The sequence below is a fragment of the Sebastes umbrosus genome, chromosome 3 (genome assembly GCF_015220745.1).
Source record: "Sebastes umbrosus isolate fSebUmb1 chromosome 3, fSebUmb1.pri, whole genome shotgun sequence".
Classification (NCBI taxonomy): Eukaryota; Metazoa; Chordata; class Actinopteri; order Perciformes; family Sebastidae; genus Sebastes; species Sebastes umbrosus.
Genome location: NC_051271.1, coordinates 20,208,512 through 20,231,334, shown reverse-complemented (window position 1 = coordinate 20,231,334; position 22,823 = coordinate 20,208,512). Strand labels below are relative to the sequence as shown.

General features: G+C 38.6%; 4 protein-coding genes across 5 annotated transcripts in view; 2 read left to right on the top strand and 2 right to left on the bottom strand.

The window, feature by feature from the left end:
* The window catches only part of LOC119485972 (lecithin retinol acyltransferase-like), an 18,858-nt gene extending 9,858 nt beyond the window's left edge, over window positions 1-9,000 (bottom strand). Inside the window, exon 1 of the mRNA XM_037765828.1 lies at window positions 8,823-9,000. Coding sequence (XP_037621756.1) covers window positions 8,823-8,984 — 162 coding nt within the window. The 5' untranslated portion in view covers window positions 8,985-9,000. The remainder of the gene's footprint in view (window positions 1-8,822) is intronic.
* fgg (fibrinogen gamma chain) lies at window positions 1,980-6,427 on the top strand. The gene is given in 17 exon segments (XM_037765829.1): window positions 1,980-2,136; window positions 2,224-2,271; window positions 2,376-2,394; window positions 2,397-2,573; window positions 2,787-2,859; window positions 3,703-3,754; window positions 3,756-3,788; window positions 3,790-3,834; window positions 4,561-4,668; window positions 4,671-4,697; window positions 5,049-5,218; window positions 5,374-5,420; window positions 5,423-5,499; window positions 5,502-5,671; window positions 5,849-5,930; window positions 5,932-5,988; window positions 5,990-6,427. Coding segments are annotated over 17 exon segments (1,317 nt in total). The 5' UTR covers window positions 1,980-2,055; the 3' UTR covers window positions 6,041-6,427.
* Window positions 9,001-9,989: 989 nt separating the features above from the next.
* Window positions 9,990-18,500, top strand: plrg1 (pleiotropic regulator 1). Its single transcript, XM_037764883.1, has 15 exons — window positions 9,990-10,192; window positions 10,397-10,503; window positions 12,245-12,381; window positions 12,529-12,582; window positions 12,699-12,792; window positions 12,901-12,985; window positions 13,091-13,189; window positions 13,296-13,388; window positions 14,453-14,602; window positions 14,731-14,832; window positions 15,984-16,086; window positions 16,220-16,328; window positions 17,291-17,430; window positions 17,623-17,816; window positions 17,914-18,500. The coding sequence occupies exons 1-15, from the start codon at window positions 10,184-10,186 to the stop codon at window positions 17,971-17,973; spliced, it is 1,536 nt and encodes a 511-aa protein (XP_037620811.1). The 5' UTR covers window positions 9,990-10,183; the 3' UTR covers window positions 17,974-18,500.
* Window positions 18,030-22,740, bottom strand: LOC119485348. Of its 2 annotated transcripts, XM_037764885.1 has the most exons (6): window positions 22,688-22,740; window positions 20,622-20,728; window positions 20,346-20,546; window positions 19,993-20,198; window positions 18,530-18,679; window positions 18,030-18,330 (listed from the first exon to the last, which is right to left on the bottom strand). In XM_037764885.1, the coding sequence occupies exons 2-6, from the start codon at window positions 20,660-20,662 to the stop codon at window positions 18,122-18,124; spliced, it is 807 nt and encodes a 268-aa protein (XP_037620813.1). In that variant the 5' UTR covers window positions 20,663-20,728; window positions 22,688-22,740; the 3' UTR covers window positions 18,030-18,121. The 2 variants fall into 2 exon arrangements, with proteins under 2 accessions (XP_037620813.1, XP_037620812.1); XM_037764884.1 differs by lacking the exon at window positions 22,688-22,740 and having other exon boundaries at window positions 20,622-20,885.
* Window positions 22,741-22,823: the final 83 nt, after the last annotated feature.

Genomic DNA, 22,823 nt, shown 5'->3' with positions numbered 1-22,823 from the left:
CATTTGTTTTCCTTAAATGAACAGAGATACATCTGCACACATTGTAAACAGTCACATTTATCTCAATTCTTTCTCTGTATGTCTTCTCTGAACCTGAACTCCATCACTGTGTTCTGAATGCTAATAAAGTCTTCAAATTGAAGGGTGTGCTCACTGATTGTAAAGTATGTTTGGTTTATTGTGGTTCCACTCCCACTAGTGGTTTTACCAATCAGTGCAGCCAATGTTCAAATAAGAGGTCAACACCATCCACCAAGCTGCAGCACTCAAGTCAAGAAGTAAGAATGAAGTTTTGCAAAAAATATTGTATTTTATTCCTACCTAAACTACCACAAAGTGTCACGCTATATAGACAGAGTTCGTTTTCAATTAAGGGGGCGGCTGTAGCTCAGTGGGTAGAGCGTGATTCCCGGTTCCTACAGACTGCATGTCGAAGTGTCTTTGAGCGAGACACTAAACCCCAAGATGCTCCACGGGCACTAACAGCAGCCCACTGCTCCTAAAATACTTAGGAGGGGTTAAATGCAGAGGTAAAATTTCATGTATGTACCTGTATGTATATGACATATAAAGGTTTCTTCTTCTTCTTCTTCTTCTTCTTCTTCTTCTTCTTCTTCTTCTTCTTCTTCTTATTCTAATATACACCTTTAAGGGATGTTACAATGCTTAAATCATAACCACTTACCATCCAAAAAGAGAATCAGTGTTGTTTTTAGCTTACCCCATGGCTGGGTCCAACTCACCGATGATACCTTTACTGTTTGCAAGTAGCAACTATATTAAGTACTGTTTTTATGGTAATTTAATATCCCGCGCCTTGCACCCAGATTTAGATTTGTATATTTGTATGGAAGCCCATTTCCGACAGGAAAAAAAAAAAAAAGACTATTTAGGAATGATTAAAAAAAAGACAAAAATACTCAAAATGATTCGATAACAAGTCAGAATTATGATATAATAAATCTAAATCTAATCTAAAATCTAATCATAATTTTAAGGTAAAGTTTAAAGTTTTAACAAAAGTTTTGAAATACTGTAGTAAATCAAAATTGTATTTGCACAACTTGGTTAAGTTTAGAGAAACATTGTGGTTTGGCTGTTAAGGTAAGGAGACCTTCATTATCACGGATAAAATAATAGTTACTTAGTTAAGGGAATAATTGTGGTCATAGTTACAATAAATCAATGTTGACTGTTGGTGGGAAGCAGGAAGCTAACAGAAGACTCCTGTCGTTTTGTTTTTGGGAGGATAGTTTCAAACATGCAAATCTAAATTTGACAGTAAAACAAATGTCTCACTTAATATCTCAAAATGATGAAAATGTCAATTTATAATCTCATCATATTGATCTACAAATGTGACTTCAGTTAGATTTATTTTTTTTTTCTTCGGAAGTTATCCTTCTTTTGTGTTTATTTTTCTGGCAGAAATGGGCTTCCATATCTATCAGATGTCCTACTAGATATTTGCTTGCCAATTCCAAATGAGTATTTTCCGTGGTCGTGTTTCGCAAACAATGTGTCCATCCAGTATTTGTTGGCACATCTTATCGACAACATGTCAATGTTTACAGGGACAAGTTGTTATGATGACATTTTGTCTTTAAGGAATGACGCATGCTGCCATTTGTCTTTGATTTTTATCATATGATGAATAAGAATAGTAAATAAACTGTGTTCCAGTCCTAGTTTTTGACTGACAGTCCATTATACAATTCAGAGCCATCAAGTATTTGATCAAAAAAAGGTGAGTCGTCATTCTTCCACTTACTTTGTCATCATTACTGGCACTGATTTATAAACAAACATACAGTTTATGGTAAAGTCACTTCTGGCTGTGTTCTGCTAGCTCAGCCACAGCTGTCAATCACAGACCTAGTCAAATCTGAGAAATGACCTCGGTTTGGATGTTTGAAGTCACAGCTTTTTCCAAACACAGTGAGTGGGATGTTTGCATATGAACCCCTTATCAAACACTGACCTGAGGACCTTGTTCAGATAAATATCCCACATGAGTCGAGCAGTTCGTCATTCTCCAAAGAAGACAAGACCACAATGGTGGCCAAAGCAACATGGCCTCCATCCCTTCTTGCAACGGCAGGAGGACTTCTGTTGCTTTTCTCCTTCTCATCAGCAGTAAGTCACTGGATTAGATTTTTTCACTGTAGCAGTTTTCTTGAGCACAAACATCTAAATCATTTTTGTCTTTTTTTTAATGTGAAGCAAACCAGAGGAGACAACGTGGCAACATGCACCCCAAATGACGGCTTTGTAAGCATGCAGTTACAAATAATATTGTTATATGTTTTTGCTGTGTGGATTATCTATGTATATTTCTGCACTATCATTAATGTTTTTATCCTTGCCCTATTCAGGGAAAGTACTGTCCCACAACATGGGAGTGGCTGATTACATGCTGAGGTATGTGGACCATGTGGACAGAGATTTGGATGATTTGCAACAGACACTTGAAACAATTGCCAATTTCACCAAGGAGACCGAAGAAAAAGTTGTCTTCATGAAAGAATCTACTACTCACTTCAAAAGAGTGTCCAGCCAGGTAACACACTTCATCTTTTGCCATTAAATATTGTCCTAAGGCCCCGTCTTTTGAGTCCCCTTATTAATATGACTAGATCAATTTTGTCTGTTACAGTTATTTTTACCTACTCTATGTAAATTCCTCTGTATAAACTGTTGTTATATTATTTAAGGTATTATAAAACTTGTGGTGAATGTTTGAAACTTGAGATCATTCCTGACTTTTTATTTCAGACGAATACTACAAAAATCGTCAAGTATGCTGGATGATGTTCATCGATTGAAAAGACCATCATCGAACAGGAAACAGCAAATATTGTAAGTTACCATCTGAAAATTTAAATATGTATATGTTATTATGTATAATTATCTCTGAAATGATCCATTTGACATGAAAACCTTCACATCAAGTGGTGGAAAGTAAACTAAGCACATTTGGTAATACTATACTTATCTTATACTTCTATTCCACTCCATTTCAGAGGGAAATATTGCCACCTTTTATAATCCAGTAAATTCATTTGACAGCTGGAGTTAAAAGTGACTTTGCCAATTAGATTGTTTTTTATCCACAACATATCAACAGTTGTGATAAATCATGATACATTGTTATAGATAAACACAGTATGTAAATTATATCTAATTTGCTTCACCTCTGCCAGTTTTAATGTGAAAATGCTCCATGAAGACATAATAGTCTAATAAATCTAATATAATGTTAATATAGTATATAAAATAACACTCTTTAAAAAAGCCACTGCATAATTTTACTTTTGATACTTTTACCTACTTTAACTTGTCCCAGCCGCCCCACTCCTTCAGGTCAATGCACGCCACCCCTCCTCGCCCACACAGTCGGGACTGGAGCACAGGTCATGGGGCCATTTTGCCGCCCACTCCTCTCTCACCTATAGACTCAGACTCACTCCTGACATTAAAAAAAACAAAAAAAACACTCATACTTTTAATTATGTTTTACTTGTTTTTCCAAATTTGTTCATCTACTTGTCCCTTTTGCTTCTATTTTCAGTTTCTTCTTATTGGTGTCTTGTCTATTTTGTAAAATATCTTTGAGCTTCATTGTCACTGTGTCAGAAACTGAGGACATGAATTCCTCAGGATACAGCTCGTACAAACTCATGTTTGCTTCTCTCTTTCCAGTGATCTTCAGAATTTAATTGCATCCAACGAGAATAGAATGTCAGACTTGAAACAAAATCTCCATTCTGCTACAGCAGAAATGCACCCGAGCCCTGCAAAGACTCGGTTGAGATCCAGCCCCTCACGGATCAGGTATAAAAAAAAAAGAAATCTGTTGAAACGTCAGGCCGTTCATGTTTCACAAGAGGTTTCTCAATCATGCCTCATCTGAACCACATTTGTCCTTGCTCAGTGTTTAGTTAGGGGACTAAATCAATATGGTGCATCAATGCAAAGTAAACAGATGTATTCTAGATGTCATTTGTTGCGACCTCATTTCAAATAAGTTATTTGTAGATTTTAGAATTAAAATGAATGTGGACATCTTCAAAATAAATCCAACAACATTTTTATATATATATATATATATATATATATATATATTTATATAAATATATAGTTTATTTTTTTATTTTATGTGTAAGGGGGGGGAAGAAATATAATAAAAAAATAAATAGAAAAATAAAATAAAATAAATAAAAACAAGAAGTAACAGCCAAACAATAATAATAATTATTATTATTATTATTATTATTATTATTATTTTATTATTATTATTATGATTATTATTATGGTAAGTAAATAAGTGAAAGGAAAATAAAGTGAAGTCATTAAAATAATAATAAGAGAAAAATAAGGAAAATACATAATATTATAATAAAGGAAGTACTAGCAAAATTAATAGCTAGATGAAAAGAATTGAAAAAATGTTTTTTATAATAAAACAGCACTAGTCCGGACATTTTAGGTTTTGTTTTTGGGACATATTAATAATGTTAATCTTTACTTTAATTCTTCTTTTCTCCTTTTTTCCATCAGGACTGCCAGGATATTGCAAACAAAGGTGCCACCTTCAGTGGTCTTTATTATGTGAGGCCAGCGAGTGCCACTGAGCAGTTCCTGGTCTACTGTGAGATTGACAGCTTCTTGGACGCGGCTTCACAGTGATACAGAGGGTATATGCTTCTTCTTCTGCTGAACAATTCAGGAGGATGGCTCTTCATCTTGCACTGGATGATTCCTATTGATTATTTTGTCAAAGAAGAAGTACTAAATACTTGGAAAAACAGCTTGTAATTTGCCAATCCTGAAAGCAAACAACTGATAGGGGACTGTATGAAAATGATTAGGGTGTGATGGGGAGCTGAACCTTATGTTTAGAGGCCTGTTATGAATGAAATCAGATGTCTAACCAATAAATACATTGATTAGAGAATTTTAATTTAAAATATATGAGGATAATTCAAAAGACCGTCCCCTGCCCTCAACACTGACACTGACACTGATCACTTTTTCACGTCCCACAGAGACGTGACGGCAGCGTGGACTTCTACAAGGACTGGATCCAGTACAAGAATGGCTTTGGCTATCTCTCACCAGACGACACCACGGAGTTCTGGCTCGGTAACGAGAAGATCCACCTGCTGACACCCACTACTACAACCATGCCGACTGTGCTGAGGATAGAGATGGTTGGACTGGGCGGGGCGTCAAAAAGTACGTACACACACACGATAACAGATTATGTAAGAGGCGAAGCAAATGGACACACTGACAAGACAAACATGACCCTGATGATGAGGTTCCCTTTGAAGAAGAAAAAAATGACTCAGCAGAAACTAACATGAATCTGTGGCCTCCTTCCTCCAGGTACGCCGACTACACCATGTTCAGAGTGGGCCAGAGGTCGACATGTACCGTCTGACGTACGGCTACTACCTTGGCGGTGATGCCGGAGATGCGTTCGATGGCTTCGACCCACGGTTGACGACCCCAGCGACAAGTTCTACACGGCTCACAATGGCATGCAGTTCAGCACCTTCGACAAGGACAATGACAAGTTTCATGGCAACTGTGCTCAGCAGGACGGCTCCGGCTGGTGGATGAACAGATGTCACGCTGCACATTTGAACGGGCAAATACTATCAGGGTAAGACCACGTGGATAAAACCAGTGCCAAATCCTTTAATGGTGTTCATTTGGATGATCTGTTGAGCTGTATGATAATTATGGCCTACCACACACAAACAGACAAAACTGTTATCCAAGCACATATATTAGTAGAAATCATTTCCACTCTAAACTGTCTGTGTTCTTCTCCGTCTAGGTGGCGTTGTACTCAGCAAAGGACGCAGGTGACGGCAGGCTTTGACAACGGCATCACTTGGGTCACATGGCACGACCGCTGGTAACTCCCTGAAGGAGATCACCATGAAGATCATTCCCCTCAACCGCATCACAGCAGGCGGGTCAGCAGTCTGGCGTGAAAGAGTTTGGCGGACTTGAAGTTAATATGTAGACTAATGAAATAACATGCCATCCATGGATCCATTTCTGACTTATGATGTGTGATGTGCATGTTTTACTGATCTGACCCAGCAGGACACTGAATGTTCATATTTTCCTTTGTTTTGAAACTAAATAATGTAATTTCTTAGCCAAATATGGTCATTACGTCATTGGGACAGTCTTCATTTGGACTCTGCCAGCTTGGAGACACAACACGTCCATATGGCAAGCAGCTGTTGTTGTAAAACAATGTCGAGATGAGACAAAGCACCTGGTAAAAAGAAATAATCAAGAACGCAGCAAAAAGTTTGAATATTTGTCACAAGCACCAAGTCACCCAAAGTATACACCTGTATGTATGTACAGTACAACATCCTTGGAATAAATACCATCTTAATGTAAAGAATGTGTCCAATTCATTTGCTTAATATATTCAACACCACTGTGGCACAGTGTCAATAACTATTAAAATGATTAAAGTTAAATGTACTTATTTAGGGATCATGATACAATATTATATTGATTCTTTGGACAACAATACAATATTTGCTGATATCATAAAGTGTGTCACAATACGATTTCTGATACAATTCAATTCAGGGGCATGCGATCGATATGACACGATATCATATTTCACATATATTTCACACAGATACATTTACATCAACCACAAAAAGCAACTGGATTATGATTTGACAATACTTTACTGGGCTCTTCTTCTGAGACATTTAAATGAAAAACTATTCTTTTCAATAAAAAGAGTAAAAATAGACCTCCTGTTGTTCACTATAAAGTGCCACATTTCTCATGTTTAAGTGCAAATGTTTTTTATCGGTTAGGAATTTCAAAATAAAGGCGTATCTTAAAGATGACGATATGTATCGATGTTTTTCACTTTGCATCGATATATTATCAATATATCGATGCAGATCGATGTATTGCTACACCCTTAGTATTTATTATTTGGATTAGATTGTGAGCTACAGGCTTTTAGCGTTCTGATCACTCACTTAAATACTCAAACACACACAACCATGAAAAACAGCTTGATTAATGAGTGATCTGGCTACAAAAGGACCTTTTATGCAAATGAAATGACAGGTTAAAAAGACGCATGGCCAAAGCCAATTTGCTTTATAAGCAACAAACGCAATACCTCTATCACATATTCTCTCTCCATAAAATGAATAATTGAACCAAGGCAGTGATCCTCAAAGTGCTTCTAATGGACTTGAAAACATTCCAGTATAATTTAAAAAGTATGTAATTCAATTATTCAAACTAAAGTGCTCTTCATAGAGAACCTTCTTTACCTGAAGTTGGTTTAACAAAAGAAAAAATACTCTTCTTTAAAGAAAGTTTCACCTGCTTTAATCCTCTGACATATATTTTTTTTGTTTTTTTAAGCACTGACTTTAATTTGTTTACAAAAGAGTAACCTTAAAGTTTAAGGTTTTGGTGCATAAGATTACTCTTTATAGCTCAGCCTCAACAGGTTATTCGCATTACTTTTCCGGGTTCCGACCCCAGAATAAACTGTCCAAGACTAACTGCAGGAACTACATAGTTAAATATTCAGTATCACTCAGGACACCAAAAACACTTTGTGACCGAATTATGTTGGCAGTGTTCTTATCAGAGTGTCACAGTTGCCAAAGTGTATTTTGATCCACATTTGGACAGTTTACTTTTGCATTGTGTACTGGTAGTACTTGTCCCCATGCATCCTCCCACTCACCTCAATATCGACATGTAGAGTCCAAATTCCATCTGACTCATTTGTAGATGGTTTTGCCAATAACAAATGCCTGTGTAGAAATGCCTAATATAGGATTGTGCAAGATTGTTTGGTAATGGCCCTACAAAGAATCAGCATAGCCACCCACACACTTTTCACAAACCAGGTACATTTCTTTGGCGTTGAAAGATTGGATAACCATTAATCAATGTACTCTGTTAGGCAAACATGGCTTCGTACACAAGGCAGGGGAACCAAACTTTGGCCTGTGCTCACTTGCAAGCTCTCAGTATTATTGTATTAATATTGTATGTTGTATCAATATATACATAATAATTATAAGTGAAAAATGTTAATGTCATCTCTGGAATACATTGTTTTGTGCAAAAAGGAAGAGAGGATGTGTTCATTTGTTATTCTGCAGAACTGCATTGTAGTGATGTGTCGATCGTGAAGAGCCGGTTCAAAGAGCCGGCTCCTGTCCAAGAGCCGTTTTTTTTGTTGTGTGCATGTGCACAACAACTGACTGTGACTGAATGGTGTGTTAATGACGTCCGTGCGACTAATCAGGTGATGACAGACAAAAAAACTCCGATGTCTCCCCTGCGGGCACAGTCGGGAGGCGATAACATTACTCTCCTGCTTCAGCCCCGGCACCGACCCGCTTTTGCTGAGGCAGGGAAAAGCCAACACTAGGATCAGCAGTGATTCATGGAGAGGACTTTCATCTGGTCAGCTAACATTACTGCCAAGCAGGTGAAATTAGAGTGATATTGTTGGTTTTAGCTGACCGTGTGTCGCCTCACTGTTTTGAGCGATGCTCGTCATGACTATGTAGAGCGAGCACAAGCGCGAGCAACAGGATGCTGACTTTCGTTGACTTAACGGCCACAGGTGTCGCTGTTAACAAGCATTTCCAAAAGTTACAAATAGTCCCTTTAATGCACTTGGCAAATTATGTTTATAGCTTAATAATATCAATAACAACACTTTGAGATAGACATGTAATTCTGCAGTCATTCACAACAAAGTGTGGGGGACTATATATATATACCTTCTCTGTTTGCCGGCTGGCTGCAGATCCATATCTGCAGTGTGTCACAAAGTGTTCACAGTTGTACCACAGCAGACTGTAGGGGATCGCTCCGAGGAGTTTCTCAGCTCTCTTTGCGACATCTTCACTGGGCAATGCTTGACTCTTCATCATCTTATCCATGTTGTTTATCACTATCTTTGCGTGTGTCGCCTCACTGTTTTGAGCGATGCTCGTTCATGTCTAGTTAGAGCGAGCAAGCGCGAGCCCGACGCTGACTTTCGTTGACTTAACAGCCACAGGTGTCGCTGTTAAAGTGGCAGTAGGCAACAATATTTTGGCATAATTTGGCAAAAATTCCATAATAACCTTTCAGCATATTGTAATTCAAGTGATCTGAGAGAAAACTACACCTCTGCACCTCATCATGGCTCTGTTTACAGGCTTTAGAAAATCTTGCCCGTGACGGCAGACTTTGACCAATCACAGGGCATTTCAGAGAGAGCGTTCCTATTGGCTGTTCCACAAAAGGAGATGCGCGTTCACGTCTGGTCTCTGCAGATAGTGAAAGCCTCGGTCAATGGCGGAACAACCTACTGGAAAGCTGCTATTCCAGCATTGGCAAGCACTGCCTACACCTCAAAACAACCCAAAAAAAGAAAGACAGACTTTCAAAAAGACAGTCCAAACTGTTGATGTCGTTAGAAGATGATGTTACCATGGTAACTGTTGATGTCGTTAGAAGGTAATGTGTAGCTCGCTGCGGTAGCCTCCTCAGATGTAGCGAGCACGTATGAAGCGCGTGCATATGCCCGTTCTCGTGTGGGGGGAGGGGCTTCGGACAGAGAGGGGAGAGCGGAGAGAGGAGAGAGAGGAGAGAGCAGCTCGAGGGGATGCAGGATTTTGCGTTTTCCGGATTTCTACGCACTGCAGCTTTAACAAGCATTTCTGATTCTTACAAACACTCCCTTTAAGTGATATATCTGCACACATACCAATCATAGGTCAAAACAGCGCTAAATTTGGCTGAATTATAAAAAGGCAGAAGTGGTAACAACGAAGAGCCGTTTGGGAGCCGAAAGAGCCGACTCTTCTTTGGTGAGCTGAGTCAAATGATCCGGCTCACTAAAAAGACCCTGAATTCCCATCACTAGTGCACCTCCTGGCCGGCAGGCGTCGCTGTGACGTAGCTCTAGCTGGTTGGTGGTGTTGTTTACTTCCGGGTCGAGCGGTCGTCTTGTGCTGGTCTGAAGCTCCAGTGATGCTCTAGTGAAGCTCATGTCTGCTGAATCGTGATATATTGTTGAATTCGACCAAGTTATACTACTTTAAAAAAGTGGTGTCTTCAGCTTTAGTGTTTTATCCTCGTTCCTGTCCCCACCATGGCCGAGGTAGGCCAAGCTTTCACGTCTTCTCGTGTCTCTTGTTGCTCCCGCTCAGGTGTTACACCGTGTCGGGTCCGGCTAACTGCTGGATCACGTCTACGTTTACGACACGATTCATTGTCTTGTATAACTTATATTCAAGGATAGAGCGACTTTAAACTGTACTGGTTAAATATACATGTAATCGCATATCACTGTGTTCTCCTACAGGATGTCCAGAAGCACTCAGTCCATACTCTGGTCTTCAGGTCTCTGAAGAGGACTCACGACATGTTTGTGTCCGACCACGCCAAGTCCATCGCTCTGGATGAGGAAAGGTATTTCCTGGCGATTTACATTAATACGGGTTGCAGAGCTGTTTGAACTGTGTTTAGTTTGTTTGTATAAGTACATTTAAGTATTCACAACTCTTTAACTGGGTTAGAAACCCCCCTTTAGTCTCCAGTGTTTAGTCTGGTCCAGTGTGATGAGTTTAAGTGCAGCAGTTTGCGTTGTAAATTAGAGCATCAGTAACGTTTCAGAGGAAAACAACAGTGAATTAAAGTTATTTCTGCTGTAATGATTATGATAAAGCTTTAGGCTTGACAAAATTACTATTATAATAGATGTTTGCTTTCTATAATGTGTGTTTACTTGTAATTTAAGGCCAAACAATGTGAGCTTGTGTACAAAGCAACTATAAGAGATAAGAGGCTCATAAACATCCTTAAATTCATTGTTACAGTATTAATAAGGATATTATTAAATATTAATGTCTATCATTATATAATACATATATTGCAAGTAAAATATAGGGTTGGCTCATGTAAAATGGGATATATCGTGAGACTGCGCTATGATTCAAGATTCAAGCCCTTTATTGTCATTGTGTATTACAACGAAATTAGATTGTGACAATCCCTTAGGTGCTAAAAAGAGATATTGCAATATAAATATAAAAAATATAAAAGATAATGCAATATGATATATATATATATATATATATATATATATATATATATATAAAAATACAAAATGTATATTGATGAGATGGCAGTTTTGCCAGATTACAGTTTTGCCAGATTATTGCACAAAGTGTCCGTCAGATTGCACAGCATCATTTAATTATTGTACAGAGTGATCAGCATGTTATTGCACATATCCATAGCAGTAGATTTACAGTATTTGCATTGCAAAAGTGACCAACGTGTTATTGCACATTTATCTTGCACGAGTATGGTAATATACACCGATCAGCCATAACATTACAACATTACAGCATGGGCACCCTGACCGGTCTGCGGCTATGCAGCCCCATACGCAACAAACTTCGATGCACTATGTGCTCTGACACCTTTCTTTCGGAACCAGCATTAATTTTTCAGCAATTTGAGCTACGGTAGCTCTTCTATTGGATCGCACGAGCACGGGCCAGCCTTTGCTCCCCACGTTCATCAATGAGCCTTGGGTCTGACCCTGTCGCCGGTTCACCGGTTTTCCTTCCTTGGACCACTTTTGGTAGGTCCTGACCACTACAGACCGGAAACATCCCACAAGAGCTGCCTTTTTGGAGATGCTCTGACCCTCTGTCGTCTAGCCATCACAGTTTGGCCCTTGTCAAAGTCGCTCACCTTCTTACGCTTGCCCATTTTTTCTGCTTTTTTTCTGCTTCCAACACAAAGTTCAAAGTTCAAAGTTCAAAATATTCACTTGCTGTCTAATATATCCCACTCACTGCCAGGTGCCATTGTAATGAGATAATCCATGTTATCCACTTCATCTGTCAGTGGTCTTAATGTTATGGCTGATCAGTGTAGATCTTTTATATGATGAAGTACATGTATTGTTGGGTATTTAATTCACTGGATTAACCAAAATTAGATACATTTTTTATATAAATCAGTATTAGGATATAAAGTTGAATACCGTACCATGAGAGAGTATTTTATCCATATTGCTCACTTCTAGTAAAATAACCTTACTGTTCAAAGCAATGAACTGTATGTTGTTGTCAGACGATAACTGCTCATTCGCCAAGTAGAGTGAGCACATAAGTGATTTTGTCTCCTGTATTTGCAGCCACAAGGTGAAGATGGGCGTGAAACTGAAAGCAGATTATAGTGCAGTTTTACACATGCCTGTCCTGAAGGAAGGGAAAGACAGAGTGTCACAGCTTCCTGGCGGTATGCTAGGCCACCAGAGCTACACACAGCCAGGTGAGGATGAAACAAACACTGCTTTAGAAATGTTTTTGTTATTTATTTGGACTGATTTTAAGATAATTTCCTTATTATTTTCCTGAACACTGATGCTCTAAAGCTAACTCATTTTTGGGTTGTTTTTTCCCCCCTAATGTGTTTCAGGGGACGACCCAGAATACCTGATCACCGGGACACATGCTTATCCCTCTGGACCTGGTAAGTACAATGCTATTAATTTAACCTACCTGCACGCATGTAGTTGTTCCGAGCCCATTCAATGAACTGCATCAGCTTTAGTCAAGTATTTTATAACAGTATTTTTCATTCAATAGGAGTAGCCTTGACTGCTGATACAAAGATGCACAGGAATCCAAGTGAGGCAGGAATCCACTCTATGGCGCTGGCTTTGCCACCCTCACAAGCCAGGTAAACCTTTTTTTTTCCCTCCACAATATGTTAGTTATAATAAGTAAATTATTGGTAGTAATTTGGCATAAACACTATAAACAATATTCATGTGTTGTTGAATTTTAGGCAGGACGTGAGCCGCACTGCTGCCAGTGTTGGTGACATCCATCGACATGCAGGAGGAGCAGAGAGATCTCATCCGACAGCTGTGGTAGGTCGCAGCGTACTTTCATGTGATGAGATATCTTGTTTACATTTGCTGTAAATTCCTTGAAAGATGTGCAGAGCTGATGATGATTTAATGTATTTATTTTAGTCGCTCTTGGACGGAGGCGGCACCAGAAATTCTACGCTCGCGAGGAAAGCACCCACTATGCCTAAACCCCAGTGGCATCCACCATGGAAACTGTTTCGGGTAACTAACTACGAATCATTTTAACTTAACACACTGATGCCAAAGCGAGGCATCTGGGATGTGTCCTCTGCGTTATTTTTAACAGTAGTTTGTTTTTATCTGATAGGTCATCAGTGGTCACCTCGGCTGGGTGAGATCCATCGCTGTGGAGCCGGGGAATCAGTGGTTTGTCACAGGGTCTGCTGATAGAACCATAAAGGTGAGTAAAGCTGAAAATAACAATCATCTTCATTGTCAGTTTTTTCTTTGATTATTTCTTTTGTGTATAAAAAAAGTCAGCAATAATAACAGATGTTATCCAGAAGTTTTATCCTTTGAATCCTTTGATAGTGTTTTATGTATAAGAACAATTCAATACAAGAAATTCGTAGCATGAAAGCTCCTTTTTGACCTTTGGGAACAGCAGTTTTACAAAGTGATCGTAACTCGGGTCTACTTTCTATCTCCAGAGCTTTCAACCACATCCTATGGTTTTCATCAGCAAATTGAAGTTGACTCAGTTGTCATGAATTTATCTCAGTTTGGTCACATGATGACAGCTGAGACAATCTTTAACACTGATCCAAGACTGAGGCTACGTTTCAAATTGCGTACTTTTTCTTTTTACTTTTAGTACATACGGCTGAAGTATGCATACAGGGACATAGGCTACTACTTCGTCATAACATTGCACCTTGAACTTTGACCCTCTTGCTCATATATCCAATGCGCAGAAGATTGTGGGTCAGAATAGCCAGAAAAGCATGCTGGCTTATAAAAAAAAATACATAAAAACAAAATATGATCAGATGTAGTAGGACATCCTGGTATTTTTGGCATACTGCATTTGACATACTATTGTATTTTTCCGGCATACTAAATAGTATGTTAGTGTGGGTATTGGAACGCACATTGAAATGTGGTTGAAAGAGAAAAAATTAAGCGCGATGTCTGAGCACCCTTTAAATCTGTAATCTTATTTCCCATCACCTAGTACTCTGGTACATTATATAATATTATTCTTAATCTCTAGAAATCCCCTGTCCTATTGATCCAGAATAGTTGATAGCAGCATTATTATTACACTCTCTGTTAACAGCCACATATACATTTTCTTTTGGACCCGCAAGCAATATCAAAAGCACTTTCTCCAGTATCTACATCTGCAGTTTTTATGATATTATGTCCCTCCTGTCACTTCAAGATGGCCCTCTGGAGATACTGTTTCTAGAAATGCCCCATCATGCTCATAGTATGACTTCAATGCTGTTTTGTTCTTGACAGATCTGGGACCTTGCCAGTGGGAAACTGAAACTCTCCCTGACTGGACACATCAGTACAGTGCGCGGTGTGGCGGTCAGCAATCGTAGCCCCTACCTGTTCTCCTGTGGAGAAGACAAGCAGGTCAAGTGTTGGGATCTGGAGTACAACAAGGTACGACACCGTGATGAGAGGGAGGTTAATGTGATGGAGTTACTTGAGTCTTAAAGGACCATAAAAAGACATTTCAGTTGATTTATGGTGTATGTTTTTTCTCCTGACGATGTTGATCTGTGTATTAGGTCATCAGGCACTATCACGGACACCTTAGCGCCGTGTATGATATCGACCTACATCCAACTATTGACGTGCTGGTAACGTGCAGCAGAGATGCCACAGCAAGGGTAAGCTCGGACTTTGTGTCTCTGATGTGTTCGCTGTTGAATGTGCGGATAATAACATCGAAGTGACTCAACTTTAACGTCACATGTTTATGTTTTAAGAAAGTATTCTCTCTTTCGCCAGTCACATATTTTTGTATTCATTTACATTTCCTCTGTTACAAGTGAACCAAAGCATGTAAACAAAAGTCACACGGATTTGAAAACAACCCGTCTGCTGGACACAGTTTTAAAAACATTTAGATTCAGATAACAGTGTTGTACAAACAAACTGAATTCCAGTTACTGAATGTTTTGCTAAGCATCCTGTCTGGTCTGGTCTGCTCCTGACTGTGATTCATCCTGATTCACCCTGATTCACCCTGATTCACCCTGATTCACCCTGATTCACCCTGATTCACCCTCTGTGTGTTCAGTTCTTTATCTTGTGTTGTGCGTTCCAACCGTGAATAACTATCAGATGTCTGCGTCTGTCACCTTATACCTATACAACAGTTCTTGAACAATGGAACAATAGTTAGATAATGAACAACATACTCATTCTGCATTTTCACTTGGTCGTGGTGTAGTTTTTTTGTGGCGTTGACCCCAAGTTCAGATAGCTTTAATTTCTCCCACTTGAAAAATTTGAAGGAGGAAAAGTGTCTGTCTCTGCAGAAATAATGAATTAAAGTGGCAATACACAATTTTTTTTTCTTAAATCTCAAATTTTGCTCATCATTATGAAGTAAATCTTGATTGCACAATGTAATGGCTATAAAATAATGACACCGTTGCCGTTTAAATTGGTTCCCTATAAGCCTAGCTTTCACTACGCAATTCTGTCTGCTGCCCGGTACGATCTCCAGGGGAAATAAAGGCTCAATTTACAGCACAAAGGAAGTCATCAACCATCGCGCAACCAAAATAGGAAGAGGATAGCGCTTTTGTTTTCCCTGGTAGCCATCCCAAGTTACCACGGAGTATCATTGCAAGTTCTTTGCGGTTACTATCCGTTATCAAAGTAACTGTGGTAAACAAAATGCAGTGTGCCCTGTGTTATTGGTAGTTGCTAGGCTTTGAGGAAAACGGAAAGTGATCCGGTTGTTGGGGGGGAGTTGAAAAGTTGTCTGTTTCCACTTTAAACTAAATGTATTTCTTCTCTGTCCATGCAGGTGTGGGACATCAGGACAAAAGCTAACGTGCACACGCTAACCGGCCACACCAACACTGTGGCCACAGTGAGATGTCAGGCTGCAGAACCACAAGTCATCACTGGTAAATACATTTTTATTTTTATTTTTTAATAAGAGGCTAAAAATACCATTATTCTGTATCATCATTAAAGTCGTAGCTGATTGGTTGGACTTTTATTATTAATCTGAGCTGACTTCTGGTTAACTTGTTGCAGGCAGCCACGATTCAACCATCAGGCTGTGGGATCTGATTGCTGGGAAAACCAGAGCAACTCTGACAAACCACAAGAAGTCTGTCCGAACTCTGGCGCTGCACCCCAGACAGTAAGTTACATAACCCTGACATATAGTGTTTGATTAGTTAGTGTTAAGTGTAGTCCTGAAATAATAACTCTATTATAGTCAACAACAGTTGCATATTTGATTAACTGTTATTAAATGTTAGCTGGTTTCTATTTTTTAGGAAATGTTAGGGCTGCACAATTAATTGATTATTAATCGCGATGACGATTTTGTCTTCCCGAAATTATATGAACATGATCGACTGTGATATTGACGTTTAAAATGCTCCGCTCATAAAACACTGCTGCATATAATATCAAGCGCTTCCCAAACTAACAGCCAGCCACCAGGGGGCGATCAAGATGTTTTGGTTTCACATTTGGGGAGCTGTCATGCTGCTGCATCTACAGAGTAGAAGAGTAATGTTGTATATTACTCGTTTTAGAAAGCAGATGGGCAAAACTGAATTCAGGTGAAGAAGAACCTTATTTTAAGTTTTATTTTGATGCAAATATTTGTTAATCAGCAGGAATGTAGCACAACTTGTTTATTGAAATGTGAAAGTGCAATAAAAATATTTTGTCCCTAAAATCAATGAATAATCGTGATAAATAATCAAGATCTACATATTGGTCAAAATATTCGTGATAATCATTTTGGCCATCATCGTGATGTGCAGCCTTAGGATTTGTTGTTTTTCTCAGTTTTGTATCATTAAATCAAATACATTTTGGGTTTCGAATTGTTCAAACAAAATAAACAATTTTAAATCTCTGGATCTGTTGAAATTTGTGATGGGCATTTGTCGTTTGCAATTTTACAGACTAAAAGCTAAATTGGAAAAACTAATCAATAATTTAAAATGATAGTCAGTCGAACCCCTTTTTGAGATATTAGGAACAGTAACATGTTTGTGTTACAACATGTTATATCTGATATATCTTATTCTTATATATATATATTTTATTTTAACATGTTGTCATCTTATTCCCTGTGTTTTCCAGATACACGTTTGCCTCTGGTTCTGCTGATAACATCAAGCAGTGGATGTTCCCAGATGGCAACTTCATCCAGAACCTGTCGGGCCACAACGCCATCATCAACACTCTGGCGGTTAATTCTGATGGCGTGTTGGTGTCTGGAGGTATTCAAAATAGCTACACTGTCACTTGTGTTGTCTGCAGAAAAATGTTTAACTTTTAATTCTTAATAATAGATGATCACGTTTTATTTGGGTTAATGATGACTCAATGATACAGGTGATTACAGTATTGGATTAGAAACACATTAATGTCTGAATTGTGATGGATCGTACACGTTTTTGTTCTCCCTGTAGCCGACAACGGGACCATCCACATGTGGGACTGGAGGACCGGCTACAACTTCCAGCGGATTCACGCAGCCGTGCAGCCTGGATCTCTGGACAGCGAGTCGGGCATCTTCGCCTGCATGTTCGACAACTCGGAAAGCCGACTGATCACCGCAGAGGCTGACAAGACCATTAAAGTATACAAAGAGGACGACACCGCTGTAAGTTATACCATTTATATATTTAAAGTTTAGATGTTAGTGTTAGTTCCCACGCTGCAGATAAATAATTTTACAACTCTTGTTTTCTTTCTTGCAGACGGAAGAAAGCCATCCAGTCAACTGGAAACCAGAAATCCTCAAGAGAAAAAGATTCTAATCATTTTTTTATTTGTTCCTCTCGTCACAGTAACAAAGTTTAATTTTATTTCTACCAAACCTCCTGTTGTAGATACACCCATCAAGTTTTGTTTGGTACTGCTTTTTTCTTAATGTGTCTTTGACAGAAGCGAGCACATTGTCCCGTTTTACTCCAAATACCATTTGCAGTCTTCATTGTATGACGTTAGTCCGGTAAAGTGGCCATGTTGGACGGCGAGGAACCGCCCCGAGTGTTTGTTCTTGATGATGACGGCTCTCTGGTGGCTCTGGTCCGTCTGATCCACCAACATCAGCCACTCTTCACATTCAGACGGGCTGGCCTCACAGTGGACGTGGTTCCTGCTGGGGTCAAACCCTGCAGAGGGACAGACGGTGCGTTGAAAATTAGTTTGGAAAAAAGAAAAAAATGTATTGACTCAAAATTGCCAGTTGTTCAGACACGTAAACAAACGACGCCCTTTTTTCCAATTTGCAATGTGAAGTTTATTTTGTTCCGTTTAATAAAAAAACTACATTTTTCACATACTTGCTGTTTCAGTAGTTTGTGTACTTACCGAGGTATCTGTTGGTGACAACGTTCCTGTAGTACTTGCAGCCGTTACCCTTAATCTCCTCCCAGTAACATTGATCTCCAGCTGTCTCATTGAGCTCCACCGTGTTTCTGGTGTCACCAGTTGGGTGGATTATCTGCTCATCACGCTCACCTGTGAAATTATTATGTCACAAGGCACAAGAGAAGGCATCACATACACGAGATTTAATGCAGTTAAAGCAGCTGTAGGTAGAAATGGAGCAAATAATTAAAATAAAATATTTTTATAAAACGGTCACTATATCCTGATAGTAGTGCATGAGACAGGTAATCTGAAAAAAGATATGTGCCTCTGTGTCCTCCAGTGCTCCTAATGGCATCTGCAAGATTTCACAGAACAGAGGAAAACAACCAATCAGAGCCGAGCTGGAGCCTGCCGTTTCTGAGCAGCTGTCAATCACTCGCAAACTCCGATCAAACGGTCAAACTAGGCAGCGCTGATCAAATATGAATCAATATTATGTTACTGTAATTCCTATTTCTCTCCTCAGATGTTTTCAGAAACATCTTGTAATGTACTGTTTAGCTGTAAAATGAGAAAGTTTGTGACCTGGCAGCCATGTTGAGATCAGTTGAGGAAATACCAAGCACCGCCCACCAGCCAGAGCACAGCCAATAGGAACGCTTCTCTCTCTGAAATGACCTGTGATTGGCAAAAGTCTGCCGTCATGGGCTAGATTTTCCAAAGCCTGAAAACAGAGCCATGAGGAGGTGCACAAGTCTAGTTTTCTCTCAGAACACTAAAATTACAATATGCTGAAAGGTTATTATGACATTTTTGCCCAATAATGCCCAAAAATGTACTGCCTACTGAAGCTTTAGGTTTCAATATGCAAGGCTCAGGTTAAAGGGTTCACCCCAATTAACCTTTGGGCCTTCCTCAAGTGGTATCTAGCAAGGTTTAAATAGTTTTGAACTTTCAATTAGTTTTTATGTTAGTTTTGACTTTTCAATTTTCAGAGTGCGTTTGCTAGTATTAGAAATGTTTAGTTTTCATATTTAGGTTTAGTTTGTTTTTGTTAGGACCAGGTATAGTGTTTCATAAGTATGTAGCTGTACACACAGAATACATGTGTAGGAATGAATGTTGAATCTTTGCGCTACTTTACTGTCCGATGTGAACGATTGCGATATAGTGTCATCTCCTGGAAGGTCAAGTCCGTTCAATTTCTGTGGTTCAATGTCACAAGAGTTGACAGAAATTCATGCTGTCTCCTTTTGTAGGTAGTTATATATAAGAGCTAAAAATACTAAAACTGAAAGGAATTTACGGGAACAGCTATTGAAACTACTTTCTACTGAACAAAAAGTCCATGTGAAAACTGTTTACAGTGTGTCCAATCACCCCAGAGATGGCAGGGAAATTTTGTACAGATATTCATGGTCCACAGAGGAACATTTAGCGTTTCATAACCACATATCTACCCGAGTCAAGGATGTAGAGCTTTGAGAGAGCATGGCGAAACCCTCGTCCCGGTTTCTTCTTCAGTCTGGGTTTCGGTGGTTCTGGCTGATCCACCTCCTCGCTTGGCGGTTCTTCAACTGCCAGGAGGTGACCGGCGTTAAACATGATCTCCTCCTCCAGAGACCTGAGGCACATCTCAAAGCTCTCCTCATCCTTCTCTGCATTTCTAAAAAGGACAACACCATGGATGGTAAGATACAATCCAATCTCTAAAATACACTTCATTTGGCTGAGAATACACAATTTGTACCAACATTAATGTTCTTAAGTGGTTTAAAATGTGTCCCCTGTCCTCTTTGAAAGGCCTCCTCACCTAAAGTCCGACCACAGCAGGCCTGCAGTGATCAGTCCCAGCCACTCACTGGCCTCCCAGTTGTTGGCCACCATGACCGGCACCATGATGACCTCCCTGGTGTCTGCGTAGTTGAGCTCTTTCTTACAGCTGCGGGAGGCCTGGTAAGCTGGAGTCAGGAACGGACAGATCACCACAGCCTCCTCCACACCTGCAGCCATCCTGAAAACACACAAACACATCTGACTCACTGCATTTAATTCATCCCATCAGTGATTAGGATTCCTCTGAACTCACGAGTCGTTGATGTTCCCCGTCACCCCTCCTTCGATATCCATCCACACTGGCAGACCATCGTCTTTGAGGCGGTTGTATATCTTCCTCACCAGAGTTTGGTCGTCCCACTGGTAGGAGAGCATAATATGAGACGGCATTTTCCCTCTTTTTCACTCAAATAATCTGTGAGGAAAATAAATCCTGTATGAAGCTTGTGTCTGTGGTGGAGTTTGTGGAGTTTCTGAACAAACTGACTGAGACAAAGGGAGACTCTGTAGCTATGCTGCTTGTTTACTACTGCTCAGGTTACATCTGTTGCTTGGTTACAGCACTTGCAAGCACCGATGGGAGGCTGCATGATGGCTGCAAAGCACCTGCAGGACCAATGAGGCAATGATAATCAAGGTACTGATAGAGCTATATTACCAAATAACGAATGTCAAATGGAAGGCCTCGTGTCATTTATTAGGTTATTAATTGATGTGGATTACACGGTGATTTTTTTTGTTATTCTTCAGGATTGTTTGGAATGATTTAGAAAACTTTAACACAGACACTTGGCACTGTTATCGAACTGAAACTTTTCCATGTTTGGTGTTATTTTGAGCTTATTTCAGTCAATTATTTTATTTAGAAAATATATTTACAAAGCATTTCAAGTATTTTTATATTCATAATTATTTAAAATGTCACAGACATACTTTATGTGAAATTAATAATATTTTTTTTTACTTTTATTTATTGTATACCCTGCCTTATTCTTATTGTATGTACTTACTTATTCTGTTAGAATCTGTGCTGCTGCAATTTCACCACGGGGATAAATAAAGTGCTATCCTATCCTATCCTATTAGTGACATTAAAAACAGAGACCATTAAGAATTATAAAAATGAGAGAATTATTAAAAACAAAACAAAAAATTGGTCAGATAAACTTGATCAAACTCAAATTAAAGTTAAACCTTCCACTGTGCCTGCAGTTATCTTTTTTTTTTTTACCAGTAGAGGGAGCCACCTCAATACTAGATGAACTTTTGCCAAAACTGAACCTTTTTTAAAAATCTTATTTGTTTGATTTCTTCTAACCACTTCACCTAAATCAGGCTGTCTGAATTACAGATTGTAGCCTATTAACTCAACTTTCATACTACAGTTCTCTGCATGACTTTTATCTTTATTTGCTCTACTTCCAGTGGCGGCCGGCCAATAGAGTCACACACAAAAAAACATTACTACTACTACTACTAATAATAATAATGATAATAATACAAATTATATAAATTGTCAATATTTGTGTTTTAAATATGGAATGCACCCTGTAATATGTGTAATTTTATTGTAATGTGTAATTTGATTGTAATGCGATTATATTTTGTATTAAATAATCTGAATCTGTAAAGCAAGTACATTTTATACTGTTGTGTTTTTTAAAAGCATTATTTACTCTTCCTGTTGGAATAAAATAATTGTTAATTATTTAACTGCAAAGTAGTAATGTGTTTTTGATTCCTTCACTTTTTTTGCATTAAATCATACCAGGATGTTTGCTGAAATTGATTGCATGTGCACTGTTAAGAATTTCCCAGTAAAATAACAGTAAAGAACTGGCAGTAGGGTTGCCTTTATGTTACTGTAAAATTAACATTATTATACTGTCGCTGAAATTTACAGCTTTGTACTGTTAATGAAAAATACAGTTTGAACTTTTTTTTTATTTATTAATTTCACAGTATTTTACAGTTAATTTACTGTTTAAAGATACATTATAAAGCTGTTTTTCACCTTTCTTTTACATTATCTTACTGATTTGTTTTAATGCACTATTTAATTTTTATATACATTTTAATAAACATTATTTTTTGCCTAGATGAATAGACTTAGCAGGTTACAGACATAGGAATAGTCACACTAAATACAATTAAAGGCACTTGTTAGGAAAAAGGCTATAATAGACTTGTTGACACTTTTCCCAAAATGTCTGTCTATAGCTGCTACAAGCACAGAATGCAAACCATAACAACATGTGAGTGAAGAACAATAAAGCTAATTCACTGATTTTACAATCATGTACAATGTACAAGCCTCACATGTGCAGATCAGGTCCCAGAATTAAAGAAATACTGCATGAAACTGTTACTGATGATACTTTAGACAGTTGATCAGCAGTAAAGTGATGTTTTTTAAGAATGCATTGTAGTTCAGTTAAAAAAAATGAACAGGTTT

Coding starts and splice junctions, on each gene's coding strand:
- LOC119485348 (XM_037764884.1), bottom strand. CDS start 20,758: ATGCCGTCTCATATTATGCTCTCCTACCAGTGGGACGACCAAACTCTG. Junction 20,547..20,621: donor ACGGGGAACATCAACGACTC/GTGAGTTCAGAG, acceptor GTGTGTTTTCAG/GATGGCTGCAGGTGTGGAGG. Junction 18,331..18,529: donor TGTCACCAACAGATACCTCG/GTAAGTACACAA, acceptor GTCCCTCTGCAG/GGTTTGACCCCAGCAGGAAC.
- plrg1 (XM_037764883.1), top strand. Junction 14,833..15,983: donor GCAGAGATGCCACAGCAAGG/GTAAGCTCGGAC, acceptor CTGTCCATGCAG/GTGTGGGACATCAGGACAAA. Junction 16,329..17,290: donor CTGGCGCTGCACCCCAGACA/GTAAGTTACATA, acceptor TGTGTTTTCCAG/ATACACGTTTGCCTCTGGTT.